Source organism: Periplaneta americana, chromosome 1 (genome assembly GCF_040183065.1).
Source record: "Periplaneta americana isolate PAMFEO1 chromosome 1, P.americana_PAMFEO1_priV1, whole genome shotgun sequence".
Lineage (NCBI taxonomy): Eukaryota > Metazoa > Arthropoda > Insecta > Blattodea > Blattidae > Periplaneta > Periplaneta americana.
Window position 1 is genome coordinate 215,663,824 of NC_091117.1, and position 13,007 is coordinate 215,676,830.

Below are 13,007 nucleotides of genomic sequence, written 5' to 3' on the forward strand. Positions count from 1 at the left end.
CCCTATTCCTCTGACTTTAGCTATGAGATTACCTGTAAATATTTTAACTGTTGTAACCTTTATTCTAGACGTCAAAATCTTGATTATCAATTTTTTTGCAAAGTGATCAAGGGTAATATTGATTGTGAGTCTATCATATTCCTATAAAAGGTTTAAGATTTCAAAAAAATTTTTATAACCGAAATTCAAAATCACTTTCTCCAGTCTGTAGATGCATAAAATATGCCAATTTGCATGGGCACAATTTAGATCCTTTTAAGGTATAGTTTCGTTTTGATTATTAGTATTTACTGTTCTTGTTCTCAATTTTATTTATGTATGTTTTTGTTTATTTATTTTTGCACCTTTGTATCTTCTGTTTGTGTATTGTGCTGAACTATAATTGGCTTCTGGCTGTTGTTCAGCACACAAATATTAATAATAAATAAATAAATAAATACATAAATAAATAAATTATATACGTCCGATAGATGTCATACGAGTATCACCTACATTTTTCAGGCATAGATTTATTTAGCGGGTGTATTGGAACTTTTCCCCCACTGTATACATTTCTCAGTGGCACTTTCTTTATATACACACTGTTTACCTTTTAATTTGTCTCTTCACAGTGTATGAGAATGAAGTAAGGGAAAAATAACGAGAACCAAATCTGGGAAATTGTCAACTTTATATTCTTTAATAGCGGGCACACAACAAGGGACGCACAACCAGATGCAATAGAAAGAGACAAATAAATTAAAATTTATAAAATGTGAAAAAGTTAAATTGGAACAATTGTAGAGCAATTAGAGTAAAATTAAATGCGATATAGATGGAACCTAGTGATGTTCAGGATAGCATGAGCTGCAGAAGAGAGTGGCTGCATCCCGTTTTCCAGGACTGGCAGGCTTCCTGGCCGGTTGCCAGTAAATGACCTTCTGTCCCAACATCCTGCTCTTCGTATCCGCTTGGAAGCCTGAAAAGGAAACAAAATGGAGATGCTGGTGACTAACACAATATGTGACCTTTGGAACAGGACGCATTACGAGATCCTCGGAAGCTGCATTGTTCTGTATTTGGTATTGTTTTGTTATAAATAGGGACCGGATTTTTAGGCTTTTAAAAAGACTAGTTTAGGGCTTTGGAAAAGGTGAAATAGGTTTTTTTAGGTTCTATGTCCAAGCTGTGACAGAGGTCGGAAAAACTGCCCGATCGTTAAAAATGTATCCTTACATTTATTCTTAAAAAATAAATATATATTTATTAAGACAACATTGACCACGAAACTGAGCTTTTCAAGGACCAAATTATTTATCAAAATTTATAAGATTTGTAATTTTTACTCCTTCCCCTTTAGCATTATTTGTCGTTTGAATAAATTATTGCAACAATTAACATTTTATCTAATATAATTTGCCTTGATATAACTACACAAATTTCAATTTTCAATAGATGAAAAGGTACAGTACACACACAAAACTTTTGAATTAAATTTGTTCAAACTTGACCAAGAATTATTTTAAAAAGTAACAAACAAACAAACAAAACGACATTATTTACTGGTACTGTTCCTGGTTGCAATATATGACCAAATACTTTTCAAGATTCTCGAATGAGAAGATTTTCTGTTGTTCCTCAAAATACATTTTTGTCGCGGTAGGTGACAATTGAAGCATTCCCTCTGGAGAATGGAGCACAAATGTTTCATTTTTTCAAACCCTGGATTGCTCTGCAATACTTTCTTCACTTTTAATGTGACGGCTTCACCCACGGGTCCTGATACTTGTTTCTGTTTCAGTTGTAGCGACAAAGATTCCAAGTACTCAGTATATTTTGGATGGTCACTAAAATGTGCCTTGAGGAAAGCAAGGGTGTCATACAAGTTGTCATTGCTAAGTACAGATTTTGTCTTAGGGATTGAGGCAGCCTCCTCCATGCCGAGACTGTTCTTTCACCCCCTTTCTCTAAATAAATAAATAAATAAAAAATAAATAAATAAATACATAAATAAAAAATAAATAAATAAGTAAATTAGTAAATTAAATAAATTAAAATAAATAAATAAATAAATAAAATACATTAAATAAGTAAATAAATAAATAAGTAAATTAATTAATTAAATTAAATAAATAAAATAAAATTAATTAAATTAAATTAAATAAATAAAATAAATTAAACGAAATAAATAAAATAAATAAATAAAATTGAATTAAATAAATAAACAAAATAAATTAAATTAAGTTAATAAATAAAATAAAAAATTAAATAAATAAATAAATTAATTAATAAATTAATTGATTAAATTAATAAAATAAAATAAATAAATAAATAAAGACATAAAATTAAATGAATAAAATAAAATAAATAAATAAATAAAATAAATAAAATTAATTTAATTAATTAATTAATTAATTAAATAAATTAAATAAGATAAATAAATTAATTAATCAATTAAATCAATGAATGAATGAATATTATTTCTCACTTCAATACTTGACCAGTTGCGTTTAATTTGATATTCTATTGTGTAATACTTACTTACTTACTGGCTTTTAAGGAACCCGGAGGTTCATTGCCGCCCTCACATAAGCCCGCCATTGGTCCCTATCCTGATCAAGATTAATCCAGTCTCTACCATCATATCCCACCTCCCTCAAATCCATTTTAATATTATCTTCCCATCTACGTCTCGGCCTCCCTAAAGGTCTTTTTCCCTCCGGCCTCCCAACTAACACTCTATATGCATTTCTGGATTCGCGCATACGTGCTACATGCCCTGCCTATTTCAAACGTCTGGATTTAATGTTCCTAATTATGTCAGGTGAAGAATACAATGCGTGCAGTTCTGCGTTGTGTAACTTTCTCCATTCTCCTGTATCTTCATCCCTCTTAGCCCCAAATATTTTCCTAAGCACCTTATTCTCAAACACCCTTAACCTATGTTCCTCTCTCAAAGTGAGAGTCCAAGTTTCACAACCATACAGAACAACCGGTAATATAACTGTTTTATAAATTCTAACTTTCAGATTTTTGGACAGAAGACTGGATGATAAGAGCTTCTCAACCGAATAATAACAGGCATTTTCCATATTTATTGTGTGTTTAATTTCTTCCCGAGTATCATTTATTCTATTGTGTAATACAGAAAGAAATGTTCAGATATGGTTTTGGACATATTAATTTTCTCTTTACCTGGTTTCGATATATTTCAATTTGATTTTTTTTATAATTACATCATAACTAGAAAGTGATTGAAAATTTACCAAGAAATTTCTATTTTCATACCCCTAATCCAAATATTTCATTATCTTGGAGGTGATGTGTCTCTCCTTCACACGCTGCTCCCCGGTTGCGATAATATAACACATTATGGTGTACCCGAAGAAGACACAGTACCGCCATGAAGTCGGACTATTAGAGAAATGGACTACAGAACAAGAACGTCACATAATTAGCTGACTTGTATTTGACTGCAGAAAAGGCAATAGACAACATGTTCAACTCTGATGGTATAGAATACAAAGAAATTATCTCTACTACTTACGACGTAGTAACAAACGAACTCCTAGAAGTCTAGTAGCATTTACAACAAACACACTTTGTGCCAGTAATGGTGATTAGGATTTCCAGAGAAGGTTTTTGTATCTTTCTTGTCGTTCTTATTGTCACGATTCGATGGATGACTACAAAGTAGGACTTGTTTTAGGTACAAAGCGCGTACGGCCAGAAGACCCGTGCTTTGGATTGTAGAGAAAATTATGATAATATAAAAATCTGTATGTGTAATATTAAAAAAAATTAGAGACTAATACCAATACACAAAACTATATCTCTTACAGGCTATAACTCACGTGAATATTATATACATAAGATCCTCTATCAGCGATTTTCCAGGTTTCAGAAGTTCCTTTGCATCGCATAACATGCGCAGAATGCAAATCCGACCATCTTCACCTTGCCTGCAAGAAATTGATACGTGGAGTTTAAGACGAGTCAACTGACCCTCATAAAGTTTAGGTTATCGTTTGTTAGATTCCATACTTGGGTCATACTGAAAGCCCATGAGCAATTCATTGTTATAAACCTTAATTTATATTTTTTAGACAAACCGGGTGCATCGTCTTAATCTACAGACTTTTCTGTCACTTTTCAACATAGTCTCCATTTCTTTGCACACATTTTTCTCGCCGTTCTGTAAGTTTGAAAATTCCCTTGCTGTACAAGTCCGTTTCATCTTCCCGAAGACACTGACGCACTGCTTTCCGGGTGTCCTCCAGCGTTCGTAGCGTTGGCCTCGCAGCTGCTCCTTTACAGAACCGAAAAGACTGTAGTCGGAGGGTGCCACGTCGGGACTGTAGGGAGATTGGCGAAGAGTTTCCCATCTAAATTTTCTGATTTTCTCCACGGTGACACGATCAGTGTGAGGCCACGCGTCATAGTGTTGCAGGATGATCTTCTTTCCAGGGCGTTTCTCGCGCAATGCACGACGGAGCTTCAAAACTGTCCGAATATAGCGGACAGCATTTATGGTCTATCCAGGTTCAAGAAATTCAACCAAAATGCATCCCAGAACTCATCAACTCTTTCCTTGTTGCGTTCCGTGGAGGCAGCTCGAGGGCGACCGCTACGAGGCTCATCTTGGATGCTCGTGTTCCCATCTTCGAAATGTTTCACCCATCTCCTAACACTGCTGGCGCCAATACATATCTCCCGTATGCACGCTGAAGTCTGAGGTGAATTTCAGCAGCACATTTTTCTTCTTTAACAAGGAATTTAATGACAGCACGCTGTCGAAACGAACCATTGTTGTAGACCATTTTGCAAACATTGCCTTTGGTCACATGATACTCGTAGAAGTTAATGACGTCAAAATATGTAAATAAGTACATAGTGTAAAGTCCGTAGATTATGATCATATAATCGGTTTTGTTACATTGTTGAAATTGAAATTATAGCAATGTGTTGCTTATAGCTTTCACTACGAGCCTCTGTATTTTAAATATTCCATTAAGTTTGCTGAACAGAATTAACGTATATGCATTCATATGAGTGTTGTGACATTTTAAAATGTAAAATATATAACGCCATTAAAATCACTTTAAATTTTAATAAAACAATTCATATTTTAACGTTCGATAACTAAACGTACCTGATATTACATAACAAACAGATATAGTGCACAAACAATTTTTCACCTCAAGACAAGCGGTATAAAGACCCGAGCCTGTTATCAATATAAACCAAGTTAGATCAATATACAAATGAGTAGCTTATTATCAAAGACGGACATCTGTCGTCTCCATAGTTTTGATCTAGAGACAATTTTTTAATTCACAGTGTTCTTTGTAATATTTAACACAATTTATTTTATAAATATAATGTTAGAGTTTGCATATGGTTTCACTATAACTGGAAAGAGCATGAAAAATTGTATAAAAAACCAAAGCTATCTAAATTTCGATTGAGGTCAGATGTCCGTCTTTGATATTAAGCTACTCAAATATTATACGATGACAAAATACCCTATTTCTTTTAATATAAGTAAAACAGAAATATATGAAGAAAACAATTAAGGGATCATATGAGTTAAGATATATATATATATATATATATATATATATATATATATATATATATATGGGACAGTCGGGTAGTATCGGACAGCGGGTAATATCGGACAGTGGGTTTCTTTCATCTACCACACGATTATAGTACCTGATTGACATGGTTACGTTTCTGTGATGTCGCATAGAGAAACGTAACCATGTCATTCAGGTACTACCATATATATATACTAGTGGCTTGTGCAGCAAATACTGCTGCAAACTAAGTTCGTTAGACGTTCAAATAAAAAATTTTCAGATTTATTTTCAATGAAGAATACTTGTCTTTTTGATAGTTATTTGCTTCCATAATAATGAAACATACTCCCTCTGAATGGATTTTTTTAGGCCAAATACTTTTTCTTGAACCTATCCAACTTCAGTTTTTGAGTTTCAACGCGAAAACGCAAGTATCAATGTCAGGACGATAGCAGTAGCTATTTCAGGTCATTGTGGATTGTAGGCAAAAGATAAAAAAAAAATGTCAGGTTTGCTAAGCTTTCGAACAATAGCATTTTCGTATAGCTGCTGCATGTAGAACTTGAAATGTATAGCGTAAAAACATTTTATCCTATTAAGAGATCCTGCTGAAATTATCTGGAGACTACAAAATTTTCTAGGCCTCTTATTTTATCAGTAAGTAATACCTTTTGATCTTTCCTTAGGAACTGTAATTTTTGCGCTCTCTCGAGCCAATACTGAAGACAATGACACATATCAATATCTACACTACACCGCCATTAAGTATATGAAAATGACCCAACCCCACTGGGTTAATAAGTATAAACATAATTGATTTTTAATAACAATATTATTATCTTAAGTTTTGTAGTTATATATAGCAGTCACTCAGTAATAGAAATGAAGATCTAAATTAAGATATTCTCTACATTTACTTACATAACCACAAAACGTTTCACTTTTATGTCATCAATATGGCATCAATATTATGTACAATTAATGAAAAAATAGATGCATCATGATATTAACTATAATAATATTTAATTTCTAATGGTAATAATTTCATCAAACCACCTTTCGTAGATTTGAATATCCAACACACAGCTGTACTCAGACAATTATACACTGCAGAATCAGTTTTTAATAACAAATTGAATTGAGCTCTAAATATGTCGGCAATCCTGCAGGTCATGGCCTTCGTGTAATAGCCTATTTTTTATTGTAGTGTGTGTTTTGTTCTGAAATTCAATCAAGTCGGCCGTGATTGAATAAAATAATTCTCAAAACTGACAACAGATGGATTTTGGAAAATAGGAAAATTATGTAGGAAAATTGACATTTTACTGAAAACTACTACTTTTCCGAAAAACTTTGGGTGCCAGGCATGAAAATGAGGGGTCACTCATTAAAATCCGTTCAGCCGTTTTCCCGTAATTTCCATTACCAGTTCAAATTATATATATATATATATATATATATATATATATATATATATATATATATAGGTGCAGTGTGAATCGTAAGTAATGCTATTATTTTCCGGTGGTTATTCTTTGAGATATTTCAAACAAAAAAGTTTAATGCAATAAATTGTGCTCATTTTTGCTTCTTTTTCGAGATAATAATTGGTTTATACTATACATTTCATAGTATGTTTTGGGAAAGCAATTGACTGACTTCTCAGTGTGCTCAGTGAATTTAAGATAAATAATTCAAAATATTTCATGTTTTCCTTTAAAGATGCAGAAACTTTATCCTAATTCTGTGTTATACTATATTGAAGTAGTATGGAAATCTGTAATTCTTTTCCGATTGTGCTGAAAATACCTGTCTGTCTGCAAAAAAACAATCAAGTAGGGGAGAGTCGGGTAGTATCGGACATCGGGATAGTATCGGACAGTGCGTTTCTTTCATCTACCACCATATGGTAGTACCTGAATGACATGGTTACGTTTCTCTATGCGACATCACAGAAACGCAACCATGTCAGTCAGGTACTATCATCGTGTGGTAGATGAAAGAAACTCACTGTACGATATTACCCGATGTCCGATACTACCCGACTCTCCCCGTATTTAAAATCACATTCCTTAATCTAAAATATATGATATCTTAAACTAAGTTTGAGATTTTTAGTAGCTGCATGTGTATATCTTTTAAAAAGTTTATACAACATGAGATAATATAATAATAATAATAATAATAATAATAATAATAGTAATAATAATAATACCATATTTATTATTAATGGGATACAGTGTCATGAAAGGAAGAAATACTCACGCATCAAACAGTGCCTCAATCTTCTCGTAAACATCTCTCCGTTCTCTCTTCTTGATTTCCTCATGCGTGGGTTGAAGTGCATTCAAATAGGAGTGCTTATAGAAAGGCAACTTCTTTGTTGTGTTGGGAAGACTGAAAATTAAGTCGAACTCTAAGATTGAGTTCCATGGCGGACGGTTGTATGTCGGTACATCCCACATGAGTCCCTTAGTAAGGGATAAAGTCACCTAAAAAAAAAAAAAAACACAGACTCATAAAGGTGCACAGCTTATAAAGTTATATTTTCTTTATTAATATGTGAAACATTTCAAGTGGCCACTATAAGAAATAAAGCTTTGCGAATATGTTCCTCTATCACTTTCTTAGATGCAGCTTTCTCCTGCAAAGTTGCAACATTGTCAGTATGGAAATTCTCAGCCTTTGCTAAGCTGTATACCAGTGATCTAAAACGCAAAATAAAAGCACTAATTTTCACATTAAAGAACTGAAACTTGCAACAAAGAAGCGAAAAAGGAAGACGATGATGATGACGATGACGATGACGATGACGATGACGATGACGATGACGATGACGATGACGATGACGATGACGATGACGATGATGAAGAAGAAGAAGGGGATTTCGATAGTTATTTGAAAAGTTAATTGTGAATACTAGGATTAAATAACACATTGATAACTCACTTACTTACTTACAAATGGCTTTTAAGGAACCCGTAGGTTCATTGCCGCCATCACATAAGGCCGCCATAGGTCCCTATCATGTTCAAGATTAATTCAGTCTCTATCATCATATCCCATCTCCCTCAAATTCATTTTAATATTATCATCCCATCTACGTCTCGGCCTCCCAAAAGGTCTTTTTTCCTCTGGCCTCCCAGCTAACACTCTATATGAATTTCTGAATTCGCCCATACGTGCTGCATGCCCTACCCATCTCAAACATCTGGATTTAATGTCCCTAATTATGTCAGGTGAAGAATACAATGCGTGCAGTTCTGCGTTGTGTAATTTTCTCCATTCTCCTGTAACTTCATTCCTCCTAGTCCCAAATATTTTCCTAAGAACCTTATTCTCGAACATCCTTAATCTATGTTCCTCTCTCAAAGTGAGAGTCCAAGTTTCACAACCACACAGAACAAGCGGTAATATAACAGTTTTATAAATTCTAACTTTCAAAATTTTTTATAGCAAATTGGATGACAAAAGCTTCTTTACCGAATAATAACAGGCATTTCCCGATTTATTCTGCATTTAATTTCCTCCCGAGTGTCATTTATATGTGTTACTGTTGCTCCAATATATTTGAATCTTTCCACCTCTTCGAAGGATAAATCTACAATTTTTATATTTCCATTTCGTACAATATTCTGGTCACGAGACATAATCATATATTTTGTCTTTTCAGGATTTACTTCCAAACCTATCGCTTTTACTTGCTTCAAGTTCACACATTAATAACACTAAACCAAATGCATTATTACTATTATTATTATTATTATTATTATTATTATTATTATTATTATTATTATTATTATTATTATTATTAAATCATCCTCGCAAATATGTAGGAACATAAATGAAGTTTAGTAAAATGCATTGCTTCCGTGTTCCGCTTAAATTCAGAGAAACAATGAAAGGTGATTATCAGTTGCTGTGAAAAGCCGAAATTAATCTTACTTGATTTCACAATGTACGGGATTAAAGGTCAAGTGAAGCAGTTATTTGCTCTTTAAGCTAGATTCATGAGGCAAAACAAAGCTGCTTCTCGTCTAGAGAGATAAGGCTGAAAGTTGCTATTAAATATATGAGAGGAAAAACCTATAACCGAAACATATCTCATATGTCGTAGTTCCTGACCTATAAAAAGGTTCTAAATGTCGGGAATTATGTCTGAGTGCGAAAAATCACGAATAAATAATGAAAATATGCATGAATTAATCTTTCTAAGAACATTTTAACAATCGCAATGTAATTCAAGGTGAAATTGTAAAGTTGGAATCTTCAATTGCAGTTTATTATGAAAGGCGTAAACAAGTTCCTAACAATGAGTGAATTGGAATGTGTTAGAATTGTCTCCGATAGTATTAAAGAACCGATTAGACGCAATACAAGATTAGTCAAGAACTCTTAGAAGCTAGGAGTGAATTGTATGCATGAATTTATTATACAAGGTGATTCACGAGGATTTACCGTCCCTTACAGATCTTATTTCCGAAGACATTCTGAGCAAAAGAAAAAGTCATATAAACATTTGTCCCAATCTCAATATTTTCAGAATTACACTAATTTCAAGTTGTTAGTAAAATACCTTTTTTCTTTAGTTTTAAGAGTAAAAAAAATATATTACAACTATGGAATGAACTATTCAGAAGTATCATTTCTTTAATTGGCTAGTGTTCTGAAGCTAAAAATGTGTTGTGAATGCTTTGTTCAGATTTTGTTTTTCAATTTTTAACTAAAAATTGACTTACATCATTCTTACTCACTTATCACAAAATTTGTTACAAATCATACGACTTTAGGAACTTGATTCTTTATAGTTTAATTATGCATCCTGATGTGCAGTCTTCAAGAATTTACAAGAGTGGCTTGATTTGTAACAATTGTTGTGATAAATGTGTAAGGAAATGTAATTTTGTAGTTAAAAATCGAAAAGAAAAAAAAAATTCTGTACGAAGCCACTATGGAATTCACAACACGTTTTAGCTTCAGAATACTAGAAAATTAAAGAAATGATACTCCTAAACAGTTCATTCTTTATCTGTAATATTCTTTTACCCTTAAAACTCAAGAATAATAATATTTTACAAACAACTTCAAATTAGTGTAGCTCTGGAAATATTGAGATTACGACACATGTTTATATGACATTTTTTGCTCATAATGTTTTTGGAAATAAGCTCCGTAAGGGACGGTAAATCCTCGTGAATCACCCTGTATGATGTGATGTGATGTGATGTGATGTGATGTAATGTGATGTGATGTGATGTGATGTGATGTGATGTGATGTGATGTGATGTAATGTGATGTGATGTGATGTGATGTGATGTGATGTGATGTGATATATGATGTGATGTGATATAAGATGTGATGTGATGTGATGTGATGTGATGTGATGTGATGTTATGTCATATATGATGTGATGTGATATATGATGTGATGTGATGTGATATATGATGTGATGTGATGTGATGTGATATATGATGTGATGAATGATGTGATATGATATATGATGTGATGAATGATGTGATGTTATGTGATATATGATGCGATGTGATGTGATATATGATGTGATGTGATGTGATGTGATATATGATGTGATGAATGATGTGATGCGATATATGATGTGATGTGATGTGATGTGATATATGATGTGATGTGATGTGATATATGATGCGATGTGATGTGATATATGATGTGATGTGATATATGATGTGATGTGATGAATGATGTGATGTGATATATGATGTGATGTTATGTGATATATGATGTGATGTGATGAATGATGTGATGTGATGTGATGTGATATATGATGTGATGTGATGTGATATATGATGTGCTGTGATGTGATATATGATGTGATGTGATGTGATATATGATGTGATGTGATGAATGATGTGATGTGATGTGATATATGATGTGATGTGATGAATGATGTGATGTGATGTGATATATGATGTGATGTTATGTGATATATGATGTGATGTTATGTGATATATGATGTGATGTGATATATGATGTGATGTGATGAATGATGTGATGTGATATATGATGTGATGTGATGTGATATATGATATGATGTGATGTGATATATGATGTGATGTGATATATGATGTGATGTGATCAATGATGTGATGTGATGTGATATATGATGTGATGTGATATATGATGCGATGTGATGTGATATATGATGTGATGTGATGTGATGTGATATATGATGTGATGTTATGTGATATATGATGTGATGTGATGAATGATGTGATGTGATGTGATATATGATGTGATGTGATATATGATGTGATGTGATGTCATATATGATGTGATGTTATGTGATATATGATGTGATGTGATGTGATATATGATGTGATGTTATGTGATATATGATGTGATGTAATGTGATATATGATGTGATGTAATGATATATATGTTGTGATATGATATATGATGTGATGTGATATATGATGTGATCTGATGTATGATGTGATGTGATATATGATGTGATGTGATATATGATGTGATGTGATGTGATATATGATGTGATGTGATATATGATGTGATGTGATATATGATGTGATGTGATGTGATATATGATGTGATGTGATGTGATATATGATGTGATGTGATATATGATGTGATGTAATATGTGATGTGATGTTATATATGATGTGATGTGATGTGATGTGATGTGAAGTATGATGTGATGTGATGTGATATATGATATGATGTGATGTGATGTGATGTGATGTGATGTGATGTGATGTGATGTGATGTGATGTGATGTGATGTATGATGTGATGTTATGTTATATATGATGTGATGTTTCATATCATATGATGTTTGATGCTATTTACTGTGAAGTTATGTGATGTAATATGATACATCAGAATTTTATTCTTCTCAGTCACAGAATTATTGTAATTTTCAATAATACACTTACGTGAAATGTGCTTCCTTCAGGGAATGTTATATATCTCCTTTTTCTAGCTAATATTCTTTCACCTGCAGATAAATCTGTAGCGAAGAAACAGTAGGTGATGATAATATTGATACACACTACAAAACATAACTGATAATTCATGTATGTTTTGTACAGATCAAGGTAACCACAGCTATGTTTGTCCACTTGTTGGAGGCTGGTAAACTTTCTGTAGTTACTAACGCTCTAAATAGACCTTTAACCTTATCAATTACAGCTCAGACGGAAGTAAACTGCAACAAAGGTTGGAGGAGGTGCTTCTTGCTAGTTAAAGAAAAGACAACTGTCCGCTGTCACCATCTATAGATTCTTCATGTTTCCAGCAAAGGATGTCCAGCGTCCTGAGTATAACAGTGACTTGAAATTTGCTTACCTTGGTTTCTACATAATCATTCGAAAATTAGTGGATTTATTTATTTTATTGGGTTATTTTACAACGCTACGTTATTTAGCGTATGTATGTATATATTTATTTACAC

At 32.7% G+C, this 13,007-nt stretch overlaps 1 protein-coding gene across 1 annotated transcript; it reads right to left on the minus strand.

Annotated features, from left to right (window-relative positions):
• Positions 1–693: 693 nt before the first annotated feature.
• On the minus strand, positions 694–12,797 carry LOC138709604 (uncharacterized). Its single transcript, XM_069840496.1, has 4 exons — positions 12,490–12,797; positions 7,830–8,056; positions 3,834–3,941; positions 694–958 (listed from the first exon to the last, which is right to left on the minus strand). Exons 1-4 carry the CDS (start codon positions 12,628–12,630, stop codon positions 832–834), a joined length of 603 nt encoding a protein of 200 aa, XP_069696597.1. The 5' UTR covers positions 12,631–12,797; the 3' UTR covers positions 694–831.
• Positions 12,798–13,007: the final 210 nt, after the last annotated feature.